Raw genomic sequence first — 23,830 nt, 5'->3', positions numbered from 1 at the left:
GGGCTCTGCCCTTGCTGTGCGGCGGGGTGGCTGCCGCCGGAAAGGAGCCGCCATTCTGGGCGCTTCCCTGGGAGGCTGCCGGCCACCCGCCCGGCGTCCTGGCCCCGCCGCCCGAGCTTGTTTACAGCGGCGGCAGAGGGCTCCGCTCCCTGGAGGGGGGCGGGCAGGGGCCGAGTCAGTTCATGAGGCCTCCGGGAAAGGCTCGGTGGGGGTGGAGGTGGCCAGTCTCCCTGCTCTGTGTCCCGGGCGGCTTCGTTTGGGGTGTGCGGTTTGGTTTTCTCCCCTGCGATCGGCTTACGAAGGGAGTGTGGGGACACGTTGTGTGTCGGCCAACAGGCTCGTTTCGGGCCGGGCCTCCCCCTCCGTCCAGTGGGCTTTGAAGCAAAGGGCGACTGGCCTGCCTACAGCTCTCTCTGACCGCTGTCCCTCCGTTCTGGGCAGATCTGCCAGCATGAATCTGTGCCTGACCGCCCTCAGCCTCTGCTTGGGACTGGCCTTCGGTGCTCCCAGAGCAGACTCCGATCTGGACGGTCACTGGAAACTGTGGAAGTCGTGGCATAACAAGGACTACCATGAGGTGAGCGCCCGGGGATATGCGCTCAGCTGGGCCCTGCCAGCTGAGTCATGTCTGCTTTGTTTTAACGCTGGCTATGCTCTGCGTTTGGGGAGGATAATCCCTCGTTTCCCAGGTCTCTTTCTTGTGTTTGTGTATCGAGACAACTGTATTGTACTCATTTGTTTTTGTTACAAGGGTGGCAAAAAGACCATCTCTTAAACATTGTTCAGACTTTCCATTCAAGTAGTCTACGTTTGCCTGAGTATACATGACATAACAAAGCACATTATCGTGCGAGTGAACTTTGTCTGAACTGCCTCCTTGAAGCATGTTGTTTTCTGGCCCCTCAGAGAGAGGAAAGCTGGAGGAGAGTGGTGTGGGAGAAGAATCTGAAAATGATTGAGCTCCATAATCTGGATCACTCATTAGGAAGACACAGCTACAGGTTGGGAATGAATCAGTTTGGTGACATGGTACGTATAAAAGTATGAAACACAGTGCTAAACAGAGGTGTGTAATAGGTGGTGACTGCATGTCTTGAATTTTCTTCAGACAACTGAGGAGTTCAGACAGCTGATGAATGGCTATGCCCACAAGAAGTCAGAAAGGAAGTATAGAGGATCCCATTTTCTTGAGCCCAGCTTCCTGGAAGTACCACGATCAGTAGACTGGAGAGAGAAGGGATATGTAACTCCAGTTAAAGACCAGGTATTCTGATGGTGGATTTCTACAGATCCAGCTTCCTGAATGCTACCTCTGCTTCCACAAAAGAAAAACCACTGTGTATTTATTTACTGAAGCCCAGTGCAAGCTTACTAAATGAAGTGCCATTTTGATAAAACTGCTGTACCCCTTTAGTATTTTTGAGGAGTTCTCTACTAAATGTCTTAAGAACTGAAAAGTCTGTTATATCTTCACTTGTACATGCTAGGAGTGTGAAACTGAAGTTTGTCTTGTGGCTTTTGTGTTTTTCATGTTTAGATCAGCAGTAAGGAACTGTAATTGCCTAATCTGTCTGGATTTGTAACTTGTGATTTCATTTCTTGCTTCAGGGTCAGTGTGGCTCTTGCTGGGCTTTCAGCACAACTGGAGCTCTTGAAGGACAGCACTTCAAAAAAACTGGCAAACTTGTTTCGCTGAGTGAACAAAATCTGGTGGACTGCTCTCGCCCTGAAGGGAATCAAGGCTGCAATGGTGGTCTCATGGACCAGGCTTTCCAGTATGTGCAGGATAATGGTGGAATTGATTCAGAGGAATCGTACCCGTACACTGCAAAGGTAAGTGTAATAGCTGAACTCATATTGCAGTTGCCACGTCTTTTATGTGGACAAACTATGTTGGGAAACTTGTACCTAGAAAGGAAAATGTCTAAGTAGTCATTGGTACATCTGTTCTTCCTGTTGCATCTTTCTCAGGAAAACTAGAATGACTGCTAGCCCTAGTGGGAATCACATGCTTCACTGGTCTTTGAGTTCAAAATCTTACCAGACCAGTTGGAAGGACTAGAGCAAATATTTTTATTCCTCCCCCTCATTGCTGCTGTCCTATCGGATGTTGTGCCTTATCTTGGTTGACACACCAAACCAGGACCCAGCCCTTGTCAACAGTGCTACTTAGTTGTAGAGGTGAAATTCAGCTTCCCATGACTGAGCTATTGTGGAGTTGCTACCCATAGACTGGCTAATTCTTGCCGCTAGTATGATTTATTTTTTAACAATGATTGTTGGCAGTGCTGGACTAAATGTACATAATGTAGACAATGGGCAGACTGTTAAAATACCCCTCATGTTCAGTGGTATCACTTGAGAGCCCACGGTTTGGGCTTTTTACCACTTGGGAGTTCCACTTGTTATAGAGTATTTTTCCTTGCAGCTTAATGCTGTGTTGACAGAATGTGCAATAGCAATGCTGCTTGTTGTGAGCAACATAGAAGCCTTTGGATTTGGGTTCCTCTTCACCAGCATCCCTGTTATCTCAATTTTTTCCTAATCTTGACTCTTGCAAAGGTTCCATTTGGTAATAGGAACTACCTAACTTGCTGAGTACAAAAAGGAAGCAATTGAGGTGTACTCCATGTTGCTTTAGTTGTGGGGAGGCAGTTTTAAGTACTAATTTTACCACACAAGTAAGGGAGGGATGTACTTGCTTTAGTCTCTTTGTTTCACATGGCCTAACTTGCAAACTAGGCCTCTCCTGATGTAAATGCCTGTGGCACCAACAATTCAGGCTTCATTGTAAGAAGAATAATGTGAAGAAACAGCATAAAATACGTGAATGGTGTATGTAGGGTCATATGCAAATTACTGATTTCTAAAACATTCTGTACAGTTTTTCCAACATGACAGTCTAAAATTGTGGATTTTAAGTGCTTGCTCAACGTCCAGTTTCTGGATTGCTTTAATAAATAAATACTTGGCTTTCTTCCATTGCCCATTAATGCATTCTGGGCTTCTTTCCTCCCTGAAAAGACATTTGTCCTGCCCACCAAAGAAGGGAGGGTTCCGGGATGTAATGGTACTTTGCATCCTAGTAAAGCTTTCCTTTTGACCCCTGCTGTCCTTTGGCTTTTCTGTACCTTTGAGAAGCTCAGAAGCAACGTCTGTGTTTTTCTTCTGCAATTCTTTCAAAGCACTGCTGAAGCAATTGGTTCCTCTTCAGTCCTTGTTTACAAGGCAGCAAGGACACAATGTCTGGTAGTTCCTGTGCTCTCACCTGTGTGTTACATGGAGAACTGTGTAATAACTAGGGCTTTCTTTATTTAGGATGATGAAGACTGTCGCTACAAGGCAGAGTACAATGCTGCTAATGACACTGGCTTTGTTGACATCCCTCAAGGACATGAAAGAGCTCTCATGAAAGCAGTAGCAGCTGTGGGTCCAGTCTCTGTTGCTATTGATGCAGGCCACTCTTCATTCCAGTTCTATCAGTCAGGTGGGGTTTTGTTAACAACTTGCATGCAAAGAACTTTTTTGAGTATTTGGTATAAATTACCCTTCAGTTTAATAGGTAAAAAAAACCAAGTATGATCGATCCTGACATAGGACATAATCAGGCGTCCCTTTAATTCTAGTTCAGGTTCTCAACACTGTAGTTCTCTTGGGTATGTGTGTACTTGTTCCTCAGTTTCTGCTGTGATACACTTCACTTATGACTTGTTTCTCTGACTCTCAAGAGGCTGTGTAGCATGTAATTTGAATTACAGCAAGCTTCTACTGAGGGAGAAGAGTTTACTGCAGAGGAGCTTCTTCACATGTGAATTTACACCTGTGCAGGTATCTACTATGAACCAGACTGCAGCAGTGAAGACCTGGACCATGGTGTTCTGGTTGTAGGTTATGGCTTTGAGGGGGAAGACGTAGATGGGAAAAAATATTGGATTGTTAAGAACAGGTAAGATCTCTCTTGGTACCTTTGTACCCTTTGGGGGTAGGGGAGAAGGAAAGGTAGTTTGTCACTTGTAGTGGGGCAGGGGGAGACACCAGTAGTTAAAATCTGCATGTGGAAGATCTGGTGACGGTTCTCGTATTGTATGACAGAAGTTAAACCCGACTCCTGCTGCTGGCAGCCTAATAAAGTAGGCCCAAAGCAGCAAGTTCATTCTTCTGCCCCTTCAGTTAACTCAAGGATCCTCAGTACTGGGACAGCCCATGGAGCTAGTAGATCTTTTAAGTGGTAGAGCAGAGCAGGAGGAAACCAGGTTGTGGGGGGTGTAATGGGTTTTTTTTGGAAGGAGACTGCTGCTCATTTGTGTGAAGTAGGGTAACACTTGAACTTTTAAAGGTGGAGTTGTCCCCTATATTAGAGGGAAAACAATAAATAACCAAAGGGCACATCACATGAGCTTGTCTCATGTGCTCAGCATTACTGGGGCCTCAAATGCTGCTTGCAGTCTTGGCCTTCCCTTGAAGTTGGCTGGGACTCAGTGTCCGAGCAATCCAGGATTGCACATGAAGATCTTCATCTAGGGAGAGGATGGCTGCAGCCTTTATTTCTGTGAGCTTGGGTTGTCTTTCCTGTAACTTGCATTTAATTGCTGGAAAGTGCATTAGTTTGGTTACAGCTATTTTGATTTTTCTCCACACATGTGTAAGGTGGCAGCAGTTTTCAATTCAGACACTTAGGAAGGGATAATTAAGTCTCTTCGGAATACGAAAACAAACCCTTTCCTTCTGTTTTCAGCTGGGGTGAGAAGTGGGGTGACAAAGGATATATCTACATGGCCAAGGACAGGAAGAACCACTGTGGAATAGCAACAGCTGCTAGCTATCCACTTGTATAATCTGAAGACTGAACATTTCAGTGCAAGAGGGGTTCTAAACTGAATGACCAAACCCATGTTCACACATGTGGTAGACTTGTATCCTTCAAAAATGTCAACTTGATTTTTTTTTTTTAACTTCTGAAGTATGTTTTACATGTTGGTGAAATGCCACTTGTTCTAAATTAATGTAAATGTTGTTATGTAAACAGCTTGTAATATTGCTGGCTTTTGACTGGTTAATCTTCTTTGTATTTTTTTTCCTTTTTTAAAATTGCAATGTGCCCAAAAGTTTACTTTTTAAATAAACACTTAAATTCCACTGTGTACAGATGACTTAGCTTTTTGGTCTATGATTTTTCTACTTGGGACTCATCAAACAGGTACCCTAAATCATACTATGAACTGAAGCCTATATGCATGCCTCCTCTCATCAGTTACTAAAATGCAACCCTATCTGGGAATGGCTAATATCTGTTATAAAATAGAGTACTGTTTGTGACACAATTTACTTAAAATGGGAAGTGGAAAAAACTTTTTATCAACTAAAGAAGTACCTGAAAATCTGACTCATGTTTTGAAGCTGCTTGCTCCCCAGAATGTGTAAGTGAATTCTTGCTTAGTCCTGTGACCTAGAGGTGATACTATCTATGGTTCTTTATACTTCATAACAATGATCTTCAGTCTTTTCATGTTTTGTGTGTGGCATCTGATCTTCACTTAGCTTTAATACCACTGGTGTTTTCTTCTGCCACCTCAAAGTACCACACTTTGCTGTTAGAGCAGTTGCCTCTTTTTGAGCATTATAGGATATAGCAGGAACACCCAAAGCACCTGGGCTGGTCAAAGAAAAGATTGTTTCTTAAGATATGTAGGACCCTTAATACTGTCTTCCCCCTATATGAGCTCTGGCTGGGAAAAGCAGCAGGGAGGGGAAAGAATGCTGTTCCTATGGAAAGTGAAGTTGGGCCAGTTGGTTAGTTCCTGGATCCTTGATGGCTGAGTGCGCTGTGGTGATTTGTACTGTGTCCTGTACCTCTTCTTTTGAGAGGACTTTTCTACTCTGCAGGTACCTGTGCTGATGAAACATGATTAGTAGTTGTTAAATACTGTTGTTTAGATGTGTCTTGGGTACCAGTAGTTTCTACAGAGGAGGGTGAATTGGTAATACCAAAAACAGCTTGGAGGGGAGACTTGCCTTGTTTTTTGGGTGCTGACTCACCCCCTTCTGCATTTGGGCTGGATGAGAAGTAGGCTAGTTTTACAGCTTAGCCAGCACCAGTTGAGAGTTTATGGACCCATAGGTTTTTATACACAGTATGTTTTCTGAGTGATAGACATTAACAGAAGGGGGAACACTTAGACTACAAGTTGTGGAAGATTTCCTTGCTGTAGATAAGGTAAGTCTTAAGCTTGCATTTCATAAACACTTAAAGAAAAAGTGAGGTATCTAGAAAAATAAAAACTTAACTACTTTTCAGTTGCGAGTTTGTCCATGTGCTGCTTACAGATGAATTCTTCCAACCTGAATCTCCCTACAACCCTTTTCTTTTTTTTTTTAAAGGAAGAGCCTCACTCAGCCCAGCGGCTATTTAACATCCCACAGAGCAGAAATACCAGTTAGAATTTAGCTATGATACTTGCTAAGCCGGTTACGGAGAGCATCCGCATTGCTCGGTGGAAGCAGTGGAGGAAATAAATACAGAGCCAGCTGGTGGTCCTCTAAAGCCTTATGTTCAGATGGAAATGGTAATGGTCTGTACATTCAAAATGGGAGGCAAGAGCTAAATGCTGCCAGGGAAGTGACTCTGTAAGCTTCTTATACAGTAGCTGCTCTGGAACTGGGGGTGGATAGAGACCTGTCTCTCTGAATACTTTTTGATGCTGGAAGATGATATTACTGTGAGCTTAACACTGAAGGTGCTACTTGTTTTCTGTATTGATTAAAACAAGAAAGAATATCTAGTGCAGGGTGAAACCAGTATGCAGTGCTTGACTTGAACTGCTGCAAAAAATGAGTAGCAGGGGAAGGTGTTTTGTTATAAAGGTCAAGGTTAATAAAAGTTGCTGGGAAAAGTTAAGTATTTTTTCATGAACAGATGGGAAATTAAAAGGAAGTAACTTTCCAAGGCATATGTACATGAATGGGAATGTAGCTCACAAAAGAGGCATCAGTCTGACTGCTTTAGAAATGTTATAATACAGCTGTCCGTATGCATTAAAACTTGCTGACTGTTTTGACTGAACATCCTCTCTTCTGAGTGGAATAATCAGGAAGAGGATAGGGTAAGTCAGGGCATTCAGATAACTCAATATTTACACAGTCTTCTTAAGTAACAGCTTCACCCAGAATCGCCTTGTATGCATTTTGTGTAAGTTGCAGTTAAGCACGATGGTAGAAATTTTAAACCTGTTACACAATTACATTAAATCTGGTTTTCTGGCTCCACTGCAGTGGCCTTATTTTCTGTAGAGCTATTCCATTTACTTTAGAAGTACTGTTGTAAAGTAGCAAATGTTTGTATCCTGCTGGGGAAAATGTAATCTCTCTTCAAAGTTGTTCCCTTCTGAAGATGCAGCAAATGTATGTTACTCATTCATACAGAATGTTGTTCCCAGAAGAGTTATGGGTAATTAAAGCTGTTGATTACTGTGTTCCAGTATTTTTTTTTCAGGCTTTCTTTGGTTTTATATTCCTGCTGATAGGTGAAGTTGAATTTATTACAAGATGTATTATTTTTAAAGATACTGATGTATATGTATTATCAGTAAAGCATCCTATCTAGGCTGCTCTGTTTAGGCCCTGTCTAAATTACAGCTATTGCTGTTAGTGTGGTCTTAACGTGTATCTAAATATGTGATTTGGGCAATATGTTACATGCATTGTAGGTGGCAGTTCTGCACAGTGATAAAGCTCAGTGGTCATTGCTTGCTTCCATCTTCATTGTGAAAATGAACTTTTATTTAAATTTGGGAAGAAAAAAGGCTTTGCATTTGGTTTTTGTTTGCTGGTGCTTCTTAGACTGTGCTTGCCCTAAAGGTCTCATAAGAATAACAGTTTCTCTGATGTGATTGCTGAATGACCATTAGTAGTTGGTCATGAGTTTCCAAAGGCAAGTACTCTTGAGGCAAGGAAAACCATGAAAAGAAATTATTCCCCTTACACATGAAGTGCTTATTCTTCAAACTTCAGTAAGAAATTAATTGTCATGTGGGAAACTATTTTCCCTTTAAAACCAGTAATTTTCACATCCTATCTGTCATTGCTAAATAGAATGGAATTTTGTGAGGTTTTTAATATGCATTGTTTTTCATCTTTGCTAATTTCTGAGCATTAACAGTGGAATAAATAAGCTTATTGTCCCCCTAGACTATCCATCCAGGAAAGTGATTTTAAAATATTTTGAAGGACTACAGTGCATCTCACTCTGTTAAAACCTTGCAGGGAAGCCAAACATCATGAGTTGTATCAGTGAAGTTTTATTATAGTGAATAATAATTCTGTTGATCTGTGTAAGGGCACTCAGCAAACAAATCATTCTGAGACAATCACAGGTATAGGAAAATGGGAATATCCACTTAAAAAAAAAGATGAAAAAATGTGGCTTCTGAACATCAGTTATGCAGTATTTGCTCTTTAATTAATCTTAGTGTAATAAAGAATCCTGCCATGTGTCCATATCCTGGCTGCCTCAAGCGTGACCAGCAGGTCAAGGGAGGGGATTCTCCCCTTCTACTTCACTCTCTCAGGACCCCACCTGGAGTCCTGTGTCCAGCTCTGGGTCCCCCAGTATAAGAAAGACAAAGACCTGCTCAGACAGATCCACAGGAGGGTCACAAAGATGATCAGGGGGCTGGAGCACCTCCCTTATGAGGACAGGCTGAAAGAGTTGGGGTTATTCAGCCTGGAGAAGAGAAGGCTCTGGGGAGATCTTATATTGGCCTTCCAGTACTTAAAGGGGGCCCACAGGAAAGATGGGGAGGGACTCTTTATCAGGGAGTGTAGGGGTAGGATGAGGGGTAACAGCTTTAAACTGGAAGAGGGGTGATTTAGGTTAGATAAAAGGAAGACATTCTTCCCTGTGAGGGTGGTGAGACACTAGCACAGGTTGCCCAGAGAAGCTGTGGCTGCCCCCTCCCTGGCAGTGTTCAAGGCCAGGCTGGACGGGGCTTGGAGCAACCTGGGCTAGTGGAAGGTGTCCCTGCCCGTGGCAGGGGGATGGAACTAGACGGTCTTTAAAGTCACTTCCAATCCAAACCATCCTGTTGATTCTATGATCTCTTAAGATTAATACCAATTGATCAGTTTTTACATATTGAAGATTAACTGGTTTGGGCTATTAACCAAGCAATTGAGCATATCCTGATGGCTGTGATAATGTAGGCTGATGCTTCTACTTTCTGTCTCTTTCCCCTTTATTAAGGTATATGATAGATTAAGAGTCCATTTTTAATTGCAATCTGTTGCAATACCCTTTACTCTTGTTGGGAAGTCATAGCAGAAAATGCTAAGGCCTAACTAATACAGTACTTCAAAGAAAGAATTAAGATGAAAATCACTGATGGGGGGGTTTCTGTCATTCTGTTATCAAATCTTTATCAAATCGTCAGTGAAATTTCGTATAAGTGTAGGGGCAGCTACAGCATTTGGAAAAAAGGATATAATCAGACACAAAATTCATCAGCAAAGATTCAACCTGAAACTTCACTTCGGGGAGGAGGAGGGTTGGCCACACGGTGGAGACCTGATCCATAGATTGATTAGCTTAGATATATTATGGGCTGTGGAAGAAGCCACTTTGGCTTGTGTTCACCAAGAACATGGCTGCTTTATTTCTTTTTTTCATGCTAAGTTGCACAAAGATTTAGTTTCCAGTGGTCTTAAAATTATATTTTTGCAGCAGTTTTTGTTTCCATCATGCTAGTGTCTGTTGAAGAGCCACTACCAATCTTCGTGAGTAAAGGGGCAAAGAAACCATTAAGAAAGTCATCTATAAAATGCGTACTGGGTTCTTTTAAAATGCTTCTACCTTGTTTTGTTAAGTTCTCACCACCTCTGGGACATCCAAACCCTACTTCTGAGTGAAATCTGACAGCCTTTCCCAATAAAGTGATGCTGGGAAACCTGTTTTAGAAATACTGATGTGTGTTGTGAGGTGTGGTGCTACAGCTGTGATATGTGCTACCTTACCTTCTGCAGTCCTGGTTTGGGAAGAAGTGACAACGATAGAGCAAAGTCAGAGACTGAGCTATTCCCCTCTTCAGGCACCTTCATAAGACAGTTCTGGGTAAGGCTGGTTTTGTGAAGGCTCCAGGGAAAAGATTGTGGTTGGGCTGAGATCTGAGCAAGGAAAAGATGATTTTCCAGCCTGGTGAGGCTTGTCCATGTGCTTAGTAGCATCTGATCCACTCTGGACTGGAAATTAACTGGAATTAACTTAGTGTTTAAAGTCCTTTGTCTATGTTAATGTGTGTTCCACCAGGGTGAGAGTTGTTTAGGTGTGCTCTCCTGGGGTGCCACTGAGGGCCTTCTGAAACTACTACAGCCATTACTTTATGCATCTAAAATGGAAAATCACAGTCTCAAGAACAGCTGTGGAAATACTGTAAGTTCTGGTTTTAATTATTAAGTTGATTTAAAAAAAAAAAAAAACTAGTGAAAGCTTCCTGCAGAGCATGCGTGCAGTGGCACAAAACTAATTTTTAAAAATGTGTGGGGCTGTTAGATACTCAAAGCAGTTTAGGGTTTCTGGGAAGTTGATGCTGAAACAGAATGTTGAGAACTCCTTCAGGCTGTAGCAGGCGTCTTGGAACATGCTTACTTTTGTTTAAAATACAGAAGTCAATGAAATAAAGGTGGTTTCAGAGCTGCCAAATCACAGATGGTTTTTCCCACTTGCAAAGGAAGTGAATCTCTAAATGTATTTGTAATTACCAGTTTATGAGGCTAGTAACAAGTTATGAAAAAACCTAGATAGGGCTGCCCACAGAACTTTCAAAACTGTGTCTGCAGATGCCCCTTTTGCTAGATATGGGTCTGGCCAAGTGCATACTACAATCTTTTACCAGAATAGCACAGCAATGCAAGCATTGTGAATGTGTTTTTCTCAGTAGCACTCTTAACATTCCTTCTGCTCAGCCATGTTTACTAGTATTGCAGTTTGCTTTCCTCATTCAAGCATGAAGCGCTGGCTGACAGCATTTTTTTGAATGTGACATTGCACTGGCTTTTGGAGATTTATGATAATGTTCTCCTGCAATTGAAAGAAACTTCTCTCTGTGTTTGTACAGAAATTAAAATGCCTTGTGCAAAGGTTAAGAATTAATACTGCCATTTTGCTATTAGTTGCTTGCTAGTCACAGGAAGAATTGGAGGGGACTTGTGTTTCCTGATTCAGTGCTATTAAGAGGTTTGATCACGTTTCTCTCACAATATAATAGAGGATTTCAGAAGCAAACCTGTAGTTATAGGAAGCCCATCAGGAATTGTTACGAAGTGTTACTTCAGTTGCAGTATCTCCAGACATTTCAACAAACTTCATAGGCCCATTTTGTTAGGCACTCTCTAAACCAGCAAGCAGGAGAATCTCCCTCCCCACCAAGTCTTTAATCTAAACTGACACACAGCTGAGGAGTGTGAAAGGAACACTGCCAAAAGCAGTGAGGCCGCCTGCCAGGGGTCCTGCAGCTGATTAGCAGCTGTACGTGTACATTTGAGAGAAGGCTAGCCACCTTCTTTGGCTTTGTTTTCTCTCAGTCGTCTTTTTCTCAGCTCTTCAACAGAGCCAAAAGGTAACAGCTCTATTCTTTTATGGAGTTTAAATTTCAGATCTACATTTGCCCGTGTGACTCTTTCCCTTCCATTTATCCTCCCTGCTTTAATTTCAGCAGTCTTCTTTTTTGCTTCCTCTGCTGGAACAATTAAGTCACGCTGCGATGTTAAAAAAGGGAGAAAGTTGTCCATGCAGGAACAAAACAGGAAACCAGGGAATCAAAAGGGCAAAACACAGATAGTGTGTCACCTGGTAAGTGGCCGGCACAGCAGTGTCTCAGAGTTAGGCTTTTCTCAGCACATGATCATGAGGCCAGTGCTGCAGCCTCTGGGCGTGGGGGAAACTGACTTCTTTCTTTCCCGGACATCTGCTGACAGTGCATCTGAACACAACGCTGAATTGATGAGACATCACGAAGGGTGCTGCCCCTGGTCGGGATTAGGCCAGCATGAGCACAGCTGACTAACTGAGCCAGTGTATTATCTCCTCCATGGAGGTGTCTCTTCAAAAGTGATAAAACATTCATCAGGTGATCTGCTCAAGCAGCTGACAAGAACGCTTAGGATGAGCTGTATTTATCTATGTGTGAGTACACAGCTGTCCTGGCCAACACCCTCTCCAAGCTGGTTTACCAAACTCCCTTCATTGATGCTAGTGGCTAGAACTGCAAAAGCTGCTACCAGAAACGTGCTCAGCTCCCAGTGAGCAGGATCCTGCAAAATCATGATGCAAATCATTGCATCAGGTGAGAGCAACCCCCAGGGTGGATCTCAGTGGGAAAACCTATCTGTCACCTATCTCCATGAACTATTAAAATCAGCTCAGTACTATCAGATCACATGCTTGGTTTGAGGTTTTTATTCTGTTTTCTGAAACCACATCTGTATTTGCAGAAACCGAGGAATGAAACCTGGAAGTGTTTCAGTAGCAAATCATGAGGTTTGTGAGTACTGTCCCTGATGACATGAAGCCTGAATGGTAGCAGTTATCTCCTCAAAATTTACGGGATTCTCTACCTCTGGGTGTGCAGATTCTCTATCTCTGTGTTCATTTTGTTCCCTTGTCCCTACTTCATCCACACTTGGGCCTTGGATGTCTCTTGGAAAGTAGATACTTTTATCTTTGCAGTCTTGTGGAAGTTAATGATTTTATCGTCTTTCCTCTTATTAATCCATCTCTTCTGTTCCATAGGTACCAGCCACCCTTTTCTCACAGTGAGCCTAACTGGGTAGTATAATTTATGCAAACGAAGAGGTCTTTCTTGTCCTGTCTGTAATTAGCCTGAAGTATACTGCTTCCATTTTAGAAGTGAAGAAAAGTCTTGCCTGATTTTTCCAGAAGTATCAGTTGGCTTTATTAAAAACCCACAAAACTCCCTGTGTGTATGTTTTGTAGAAAACAGAATAAAGTACCAACTTTTGATACAAATGCTCAAAGACACATTTGATGCAACATTTCAAACAGCATCTCCGTTTCAGCTGCCTTGTTTACTCAGAGAAGGGTGAGCTCCTGCTGCAGAGGGTTCAGGATCAGCTGCCTGCAGTGGTAGGCAGGCAGGGCAGCAGCACAGGCAGGCTGGGTGCTGCGAGGCTGGTGGAAGCCTGCCAGCCCCAACCTGTTCTCTGATCCCTCATCTTGTGATTGCAGTCACAAGGCCAGTTCTTTGCAGCTGTCTGTTCAGACTAACTTAATTTCCAGTCAAAGTAATTTGCAAACAACTGCTTATTTATTAGAGACGGGTGGCGTTCCTGTGTTTTCTTCTGTTGTTGGATACTACCAGGTTTAGGTAGTTTGCTTTTATTTTACTTTTGAAATAGGTGAAAAGATGCCCTGACATTGAAAATAAGAATTAGGTTTGGCAACAAGTCAGAAGTCAGTGCTTTAAGAACAGTCATGTTTGTTATATACCTGGTACAATACAATCCTTTCCCCATCCTCCTCCAAAAGTCATAGGAAATCAGGCTGGTGTTGGTTTATATATAATTTTATGTCAAGAAACCATTAAGTACTAATAACAAAGGCACACATGTGAACTAACACTTAAGCATGTCAGTTCCTTCATGTACTTGATGTTTCCATGTATTTTCAATTTTGTATCATGCTGATGAGTATCTAAGGAATAATACCAGGTGTCACCTTTTTCTGTAAGCAAAGGCAGAGTCAGAGAACCTTCGTTGTGAGCACTGGTCCATGCCAACTTCCCTGCTTCTCCTGGTGGTGTTGATGACAGCTCGTGGTGTGCCCCATTTCTCACTGCTCCAACCATTAAATATGGTCTCTGGATTCTTAAAAAAACCCCAACAAAACAAACCCAAATGTCTTGTTTTCTTAGCTGTCTGAACACCCTCAGACACTGTAGCAGCTGACCATGAAGGAAAGTTGTGGCCCAGTGTCACAAGGGCTTCCTAGGTGGTGACCCCACCACCACAGACATCCCACATTTTATGACAGAGCTCTGGCAAAATGGTCTGAACTAGTATCACACTGGGAAGGGAAACTTTAAACTCCTTCCTGAGGGTTTAAGAAGGACTCTGTAAAGTGGTCTGGTTGCAGGATTGTGCTAGATGTAGCGGAGAACATGAAAGTGCTTAGGAAATCAGTGTAGGTGTGGTCGATCAAAGTGGGACTCTGGCAAAGAAAATCCACAGCTCACACTGAAGATAGTCACTGCTTTCTTAATCTGCATTTGGGGTTTGCATGCGTAGATTATACAGGGAAGATACTGTTCTCTTTGCAGATACCAGCGTGCCAGCAGCCCACAAACTGGTGAGTGTTCTAATGTAAACATCAGCCAAGCAAACTGCAGTTGTTTGTCAGATCGGTGACCCAGCGCTAGCTCCTTCACTATCAGATGCTTCTGGTGCAAACTTAGGGAAAAAAAAAAATCATGGGAAGGCTAGCAGCTGAGATTATATGCAGGTTTTGCTGTAAAATTACACTTAAATGAAGGCAACTCAGGAGCTGTTACGTTGGCACTAGGGCGCTAAATGGCTATGTTGCAGTATGCAGATAGATGCCAGCCCAGAAATGGAGATCTTAGTCACTAGAGCGTGTATAGTCCCTGCAATACAGCTTTCTTTCAGGATTGTAGGGCACGCTGGGGACTACCAAGTCCCAGTTCCTGCTCTGTCCTTAATCATGTCTCTTGGCCCCTTGGAAACAGAACCAGGTTACAAGGGAGCTTTCTTCTGATGCAGTACTGGTATTGTTATCTTACTACACTAGCCTCAAAATCTACTTGGTTTTAGGTTTCTGATTTAAAAAATGAAATAGATTTTTTCAACAAATTGGCAACATCAGTACCTATTTGTATTCTTACATGGAGACAGGGAGAGAGAGAGGGGGTGACTATATATGTATAAAATATATGTATAAACATATATATATATATATATGCACACATACACTATGTGCATGTTTTGTTTGCAGGAAAACTGATTTACTATCTTTCAGAGTCAGAGTGCACAGTTGCATATTCCAGTAATGTTGGCTATTGCCTAAACCCTCACAGAGTTTTCTTCTTCCTCTTCATTCTCCAGGATTTAAGTGTTACTTGTGTTTTGCTGTCGGTAGCAGAGATTTAGGAAGCACATGACGAGGAACAGAATAAACAAGTACACTTTGTACTTGCTGATCCCGGGCAGTTGCCTCTGTTAAAGCTTTAAGGAGTGACAGATAAAGACCTGCAGAAAGAGTGCTTTGATACCTGAAGCAGTACTGAAACCACATCCTCACCCCTGGGATAACAATACCTAAGGGTAAATACCTGTTGTGTATAATTTTTTGTCTGTCTTTATTCAGCCTGCCTCTTCTTTATGAATAATAGAACATAGTTGTAAGTTTAAAAATAACCACTAGAGTTTCTTGGAAGGAATATTTTTAACTCCTATCTATGCCCTAATGTAATACACAGAATTTCTTTAATAAAGTCTTGTGGGAGCATGGAGCAGGGGTGAAAATGAACAGATGGGGCAGGAGTTGCTTATGGCAAGATGGTCACCAAAAGAAATGCCCATATAATGAGACAGAAGGATTATAAAGGTATCAGGATGTCTAATGCTCGAAGTGACCTGAAGCCCAGTTTTTGCAGTCCTATCACTTAACAGAAGCACACATTTCTTTTAATTAATAATTTTTGCTCTCATTGGTCAATGAATGCCTGCTACTTTCAGACCTGATTCCTTAGGTGGTGTCAAGTCTGAGACATGGCACTAGGTTACCAACAGGATAAGTGTGCTGGAGGTGGCTAGGAACACCCATATAATGTGTATAACAGATCAAGCTTCAATATGAAAGAGAACCTTTCAAAGTAAAAGAAAAAGGGAGTGTAACAGTTGCTTTGTGGAAATAGCTCATCTTCTGTTACAGAGGACAAAATAAACAGGGAATAGCCATGATTTGAGGGTCACATCTGTAGCAGTGGTTTATTGTAATTTGTGCTGTTGAAGGTTAACTGTCTGTAAATAACACAAAGCCTTTTCCTGTTCTTATGAATATTGAAATATCCTGGCAACTTTGCAGCCTTTTCATCTTTATTAATTACCCAAGTCATATATATTTCGGAGCTTAAAAACACTGTTTCACACATCACGAGGCTTTTGGTCTTCTCAGGGCTGTCAAGATAAAAAGCACTTGCGACAAAACCTCTAACAGAAAATCTAGATAACGGCATTGTGAATGTTGATGTGAAAATTCTGTCTGAAACAATGCCAACCAGGTAATGTCAGATGTAAAGCTTCAGATCAAAGTGGGGTACTAACACAATTGTTAATATTATATAAATTAAGTTGCTTCTGTTTAATAATCAGGCCTCTGTCTCTACATTTGTACTGCATAAATCAGAGTTAAAGGATTTTTACACTTGTCTGCAAGGAGAAATGAAATTTTTGTTTTTCTCATCAGCCATTCTCTCTATTTGTCTTGTTCTCATAATGTGGGATTTTCACTGAGAGATGGATGCTAATTGCTAGAATCCACCATCTTGGCTTTTTCTGTAAACTGAAGATGGATGAGCAAGGTCTGACATGAAAAAGCCTTTAGCTGCTCTTCTGGTGCTTCTGTACACAAGCAAGATATTCTTGCACATCATCTGGAGAACCGAGGATAAGAGGGACTCTCTGGTGAATACTCTCAGGTTTCACATCCAACACCGCGCCAGTTCCTGTAGTCGCCATCCCACCTGCCTGCTCGATGATGAAAGCCATAGGGTTGCACTCATAGAGCAGTCGGAGCTAGAAAGAAAGAGGGAACACATGATTGCTTTAGGGGGAAATTACACCAAAGGACTTACCAGAATCTAACTTTCCTTTTGTGATTCTGGAAAATTTTTTACCAAACATCAACTGACCTAAGCAGCAATGTCTGTCAATCAGCCCTAGCTCCTTCCCTCTCCTCCTTTCACCTACCTTAACACCTTTTGTTTTGAGGAAGAGTGTACTGACCCAGCATGCAAGAATCACCACCATAGTTTCCAAGCTGATGAACTGATGTGCAGCACCGGTGAAGCTGTATCTTGTCAAAAATGTCAAAAGTAGCTGTCAAGCCCACAGACATCGGCTAAGTTAACAATACCAGGAGTGAAAAGCCAGAATTTCTTCTCATGTACAGGCTTGATGTGTTACCTCAAAGCTTGGGGTAATCATGTTGTGTTTGGTCAGGATATTTTGGAGTTTGAAACTTGATGCTCCCAGTTTCAAATTTCAGGATTTGATTGCCACTCTTCAGAAATATGAATAGATTTTAGTAGCCTGAACTCATCCAGATAGTGAGTCTGTTTTCAGAAGTATCTGCCGTAATTATTAAAAGCAAATTTTCCCTTTTGGTATGGAGGCACTTTTGGTTTGGACCCTGATACCTGTTCACATCTTTAAAAATGTTAACTCTGGTATGCTCGTGTTCTGGCAGAATGCAAACTTATCTGGGACATATGCCAAAAGTTTCTGTGTTTAAAATATGTGATAGCTGGTTACTTTTTAACAGACATTATTTATGTAGGTTTAATTGAATCTTTGACGGTCTATGAAACACCCATACATGACGATGTCAGTGCATATTATGTTTAAAGGTCTTTCCATATGTGCAAAAGAGAGGTTTTCTGGGGGAAAGGAAGCATAACAGGTTGCAACCACATATGGAGATGAAGAAATGGGTTGGACACAGGACTTTACTACCCATCATTCATTTATCATGCTGTTTCTAATAAAACCATGTAACAACCTTGAAGAGTGCATATTACCTTAATTTTTATCTTTAACACTGAAGTGCTACTTCTGGTACAAGGACTTCATCTGACAGGCAACACAGGACTGACAACATTCATTGTTCTCCTTAGTGCATGGACAACTTTTGGAAGATCGTGAGCCAGAAAACAGCAGTGGTGCCAATGTGGAACCATGTCTTGAGTTTCTTGTTGCTTAACTGTGACTACATGGCTTAAGGAAAGCACTTTTCCTTCAGGTAGTAGTGCAGTTGCTCTTAGGAGTCTTCAGATAGGTTTAACATGTTTCAACTAATAGAGAACTATAAGACTTATGTTAATAAAAAATATTATTTAACATATCTGATTTGAAAAGAGTATTTATTTGTTGGCTACTTCTTAACTGGTTGTTGTGAATTTTGCTCTCTTTATTTAACTTAAAGGAGCTCTGTGTGCAAGGGCCTACATGTCTGTAATTTACATTTGCTCTAAAGCCTTTGTACCAATTTCAGTGACATTTGGTTCCTCTCAGCTCTCTATCCAAGTGCATAGACTGTCTTTTAGGGGGATGATGATCAGGGCACCTGCCACAATGACATTATCTCTCCAACAAGAAGAAATTTGTGTGAAAAGAACTGTATACACCTGCAGTCTGAGAAGGGAACAAGAAAACTCATTTGTAACAATAGTACAGGTTTTGCCTCTTTCATTACTCTCTCTACTATGGCAGTGCAACCCGGATCAATCCAGTAGTCAATGTACTTTAACTCGTGCAGGAATCTTGATTTCTATAAAATTATGTAAGTACGTTGTACATTTGTTCTTTTGTCCTGTTTCTAATCTTTTCTCTTCAACAATGGTTTAACACAGATTTCAACACAAAAAGTTTAATTTGAAGAGGCTAGTCAGCAAAGCCACTTCTCTCACACACAGCAAATTCCTTTTCTGTCTCTTGCTCTGATACACAAATAGATCCACATTGTTTAATGTGTTGGGGCTTTTTTTTTGTTTGTTTTGGCTTTTTGTTTGGGGGGGCTTTGATTTTCTTTTTCTGGAATGCTGTATCAAATATTGAAATCAAATTTGCCTGGACAAACATGCAGACATTTTCTGTTGTGTATTCTGAAGAGTTCCTATTCTCCTCACTTCACAGGCCACTTCAATTTGCTGTTACTATGATAAATAAAAGTTCTCTGTACCTAAAGAACTGTGGACATGAGAATGTTCTGATATCAGTGTGGGAGATGGGGCAAGTAGCTTCATGGGGGCGCATTTCTGCATATACCAGCCAAGGATCCAAAAATGTTTGAATGGAAAGTTTTAAGTATGGTATTGATCAGGAAAGAAGAAGATCTTAGAGTCAGAACACCATGACCAATCTATTATGCATTGAGCCAATCATTGTGTAAGGATGACTTGCAGGTTAGTGGTGGTTCATAGATCAGCTGTATAACCAGATCTCTTTTAAAGCATATTTAATTAGAAGTTTGGTAATAAGGGTATCTAGTGCTGCAGGACAAGACTTGAGGTTGGCTATGGTCCGTGGACCAGTAGATTCAGGGAGTCACTGCATTGCATTGCACTGCATTAAGTCATGGTGTGTTTTGTACAGGTATCCAAACGGGAAATCATCTTTTCCCAAAATACTGATTGCAGCATGCATGAAACTCACCTTCCACTGACAGAGTTTTTCAGGTAAATTAGTAGAAGCTTAAGTTTGCAGGGCTGGTGAGAGTAAGATCAGTACCCTTTGGAAACATTAGGTAGGCAAACTGTGTTGTCTTAACATCTGACTACACCCTGTCTGGAGTTCAGCATATCTCACCTGGACTGTCACTGCCAGTATAAAGTGCAGAGGTCTTCCTTAGGCCGGTGTTGTATCTGCTAGCTGTGCACAGGCATCTCAGTGGGGTTCTATGATACTGAAATATTTCTCTTTAGAAAAGTTAATAAATCCCTTAGTTTTAGTGAAAACCATTTCAGTATTTTGTAGCATAAAAACACAAAGGAGGATTTCTGGCCCACATTGGGAATTGCCTGTATTTCTTTCCTACATTTGACTGCTGGCTATCATATCCATGGATAATTTTCTCCAGGAGTGGAAAGTTATTATCTGTTTATATATCTGAACTATTTCTTTACATCTCCAGCAAAACCAGAGGTATTAGGTTGACTAAGTTCACCAGAGTAAGTCAAACTATTTACCTTTCCTTTAGGACTCTTCTGATTAGCAGGATACATGAAGATCCCACCATACATCAATGTACGGTGAACGTCAGCTACCATGGAGCCCACATACCTGGCACCATATGGGGAACTGCCATCCTGAAAAATGTAAGAGTAAAACATTATATCTACCAGGCTAGACAGTAGCACTGCAAAATGTAATTTTGTTATAAAACAGGAATTAAAGCTGCTTAAATAAATGTCTGGTTATGAACACTGTAAATACATAAACCAGCCTGAAGTTTAGCCTTTTGTAAGACACGGTGATCGTCTCTGGGTTCTAAAATAAGCACTTTAGAAAGATGCATTCACAGTATGGAAACCAGAGTGCCTGTAATTTGAGTGCACAATTTGGTATCAACCCCCAGCCTGTGAAAAAGCAAGGGCTGCAAACAGTGAGTGAAAACTTCTCCACGTTATCAGAACAAGGTACCCATTTCATTGCCTGTTCTTCACAGGTTCCTAAGCCAGGACATGAGGAGGGACATCACTTTTCACTACACATCTATATGGTTCCTAGAGGGCTCCAGCTTTTTCCTTCTAGCTTATTTATCGGGTTGTGAAATTGATGATAGCATTCATTCTGCAGCTTAGTTTGGGACATAGCAGTTTATTCATGCATGTAATTTTCCTTGCTCTCAGCTACAAATTAATGTTGAAGGAGAGGTCATTTTAGTAAGATCAGTCAGGGAAGTATTCATATCAGTCTCAGGTTTTCTGATCATAAAATTGATAAGGTGGGAAATGCAGAAGAGAAGCACAGTGTCTTACACAAATACAAGTTATATACACCAAATAAGCTCCACCCAAGAAAAGCAACATATCACCGTAATTTTATGAAGGGGAAATATACAATACAAATGTAAACCAAAGGAAAGCTTTCTGAAAACTACTATGTCAAGAAGTCTGTTGGTCTTTCGATGTCTCCCACTCTGTCTTGAATGAAGCATACGAGGAATTTGCACCTCTCCAGACAATTACTAGAGACTAAGACGTCATGCACATTTAATATATTTATATACTTGTGTATTGCAATGTTAAAAGTTTGAAAAAACCTTTGCATGTTTTTTTAATGTCTTGATCAGTTGTCTAATAAAAACTCTTATTGCTTTCTACAAAGCTTGCCTTGTGCTGATACTAGATCCAGAGAAATACATAGAGAATTTGTTCAGCAGTGCCAGCTCCAAGACTTTCAGACATCACAGGTTAGTCACCCTTCCCAGCAAAATGATGAGGTTAGCTGGGAGAAAAAAAAACAACCCACAAGTAGGAGGAAAAAACACAGATAGAGAAGAGCTAATAATTCTATTTTGAAATCACTTTTTCAAACTGTTCTGTGCAACTGTGAAGTTTTGATATTTACTCTCTTTTAAAATGGGAAAAGATTCTAATGAAATTACACAATATAATGCCACACAACACTAGGAAGTTGAGTCCTAACCCACTAAATATAAGACTTGGATATTTCACACAGCTGGTAGTAAAATTGGAACAGGGAACTGTTCCAGCCTAGGTAATAACCCTGTTGAATAACCCAGTACTTGTGCTGTTCTCTACATTTCTTTCTTCTTGTATAAATTAGGAGAACTACTAAAAATTCAGATGAAAACAATACAAAGTATGAAAGACATGATGGATAAGACACAGCCTGGAGCTTTTATATTTAGTTTTATTTAAACCTTTCCTTATCACTTCCAGGCACAACTGAACAATACATTTAAGTAGTTGATGCCTTATTTTTCATGGCTTCCTCTCAAATAATATATTTAGACTTCAAATGATAGTTTCTTCATCTCACAGATGTTTTCACTTGTGACTGCAACTGTAAAAATCTGAGGTCAGAAAAAACACCTTAAGAGGTCTTAAAGAGAGACCAAAGCAAATCTGCAGTTTAAGAAGGGACAATTTTCAGGGAAATATGTCATTACGGTCTAAAATTACCTTTAAAAATACTGTCAAAGGAAGACCTCTCTTTTCTGGCTTGTTTGTTTGTTAAACAAGTTTGTTAAACTTTAAGAAAAATCACAGCATGTCAACCATAAGCAGGCCCAGAAACAGACTACTAAGGATTGCTTCTATGACATTATCCAATAAGGAATCTGCAACCCACGTATGTAAAATTTACTGACCATGAACTGCACAACTGAGCCACCTGTGTGCAAATTATCAGATATGTTTGGGATGTGCTGGATTTCTTATATGCATGCAAGTAATTTACACGATTTATGTGTATGTGGGCAGTGTTATGTGAAGCTGATGAGATGCCACTGACAATGTTAGTTGCTTCTTACCCTGATATAAATTCATCTTCTAGAAACACAATGCTGAGAATAATACAGAAGAGAAATTCCTTCATTCTGGTATGGTTACCATCTGAACCACAGACAGACTTCCCTTAGCATCCAGCTACCTGCATGGTATAAATAGCCCTTTAGTTACTAGGAGTGTTACTTGTTGTTTCTCCAGTTAGGTCACTCGTGCATTTTTCTTACAGATGAGAAAGTTAATAGGTGTTGCATGCATGTTGGCGTATTGTCCAAGCTATCTTCTAAACCAAAATAACAGCACATGAATGCTAGGGAGATTCATCCTGAGTTCTGAGTAATGCAAAACTGTGTGTTTTCCCAGTGAGCACTTTACACTGGTTCAGCTGATGTTAATGAAAGAGTTGGAGAACCTTGATGTTCCCTTGGTCAGCATCCATGGCATTTGAGTAAACTTGTTATTACTCTTAGTTTCATCCTTTCCACTGCTTTGCTTTGCTTAACCCAGAGTAACAAAAATAGCTCCTAACAGATAGGTCCTGTGATTTTTTTCTTCACAGTGTGATGGAAGTAACTTTTTCACTTCTTTATTCTACTCATTTCTGAAAGTTGTGTTCCTCCACAGCAGAACATGACCAAGTTTTTCTTGCATAACTACGATGACTAGGAGAGCGGGGTGAAAAAGGTATTTTCTACAGGCTACAGAAGCAGCACCCTGCATCCCTCACTCCACATACAGATATGGTGACAAAAGTGGTGGTTTTTATAGCTTTTTATGTCACTTGGGCACAACTGGGCTGGCTGGCAGAAGAATGCTTCATGCTAAAATGTGATGTTGATGATTTGGTTTTGATGGCATTGCTAGGAGAAATCTTTAACCAGGGAGTCTCCATTGCATGTCTCTGAATCAGCAAGCTATGATGAGATTCAGCTTCTCTTGTGACTGTAGGAAGCAAAGATAAAAATGTGTGGAATAGCAAAGTACAACAATGTTCTACCATCAGTGAACCAGTGCCAGCTAGAGGCTAGGGCTCTGCAAGCATTACTGGAAGAAGAACCCACTTTGGGAAGGAGTTAGAGTGAAATTTGTGCAGAAACAGTTTCTGGACCAGCAGTGTCCATTTGATTCAAGGAAATGATCACCGCCTTTGCAAATTATTTACTTATAGCAACTTATAATGATTTTTGAATATCGCTTAATAATCCTGCTTGCCCTGACTGTTCTGTGGAAGCTTACCAAGGGCTACTGCTACTGTGTTCATCAAAACAAAGCAGTTTTCTGTGGAAACTTAGCAAGAATTACTATGTTCGGCAAAAATGTTTCTTGTCCTTGGAAAGCAGATGCGCTCTTATTAGTTTAGTCTTGATAATGAACAAGATAGACATATATGGACAGTAGAAATGGATACACTGGTACTTTTAGATAAGGTAGAATGAGTAAACTAGCTGAAAACACTCTTGTTATTCAAGAAGTTGGCTAAGAGAGTCTGTGCATGCTCCATGGAAATGTACAAGGTGAGAAAGACTATGAGCCTTCCTCCCAAAGTGCCCCCCCCC

At 41.1% G+C, this 23,830-nt stretch overlaps 2 protein-coding genes and 1 long non-coding RNA gene across 3 annotated transcripts in view; 2 read left to right on the top strand and 1 right to left on the bottom strand.

Annotated features, from left to right (window-relative positions):
• Positions 1-7: 7 nt before the first annotated feature.
• CTSL (cathepsin L) lies at positions 8-5,150 on the top strand (the record flags this gene model as incomplete). Its single annotated transcript, XM_026866374.1, has 7 exons — positions 8-577; positions 907-1,029; positions 1,109-1,264; positions 1,609-1,833; positions 3,319-3,487; positions 3,829-3,946; positions 4,736-5,150. Coding segments are annotated over 7 exons (1,461 nt in total), but the record flags the coding sequence as incomplete, so codon positions are not given.
• A 2,155-nt stretch (positions 5,151-7,305) lies between these two features.
• On the top strand, positions 7,306-23,609 carry LOC113490115. Its single transcript, XR_003400151.1, has 3 exons — positions 7,306-7,317; positions 14,549-14,555; positions 23,389-23,609. It is a non-coding gene; the product is annotated as an uncharacterized LOC113490115 (long non-coding RNA).
• LOC113490113 (fructose-1,6-bisphosphatase isozyme 2) overlaps positions 15,999-23,830 on the bottom strand; it is a 22,897-nt gene continuing 15,065 nt past the window's right edge. Inside the window, exons 6-7 of the mRNA XM_026866373.1 lie at positions 19,989-20,108; positions 15,999-16,818 (exon numbers count right to left, since the gene is read on the bottom strand). Of these exons, the coding sequence (XP_026722174.1) occupies positions 16,624-16,818; positions 19,989-20,108 (315 nt within the window). The 3' untranslated portion in view covers positions 15,999-16,623. The remainder of the gene's footprint in view (positions 16,819-19,988; positions 20,109-23,830) is intronic.

Source organism: Athene cunicularia, assembly GCF_003259725.1.
Source record: "Athene cunicularia isolate RWA chromosome Z unlocalized genomic scaffold, athCun1 chrZ_part2, whole genome shotgun sequence".
Taxonomy (NCBI): domain Eukaryota; kingdom Metazoa; phylum Chordata; class Aves; order Strigiformes; family Strigidae; genus Athene; species Athene cunicularia.
This window is presented reverse-complemented; position numbering and strand designations above follow the sequence as displayed.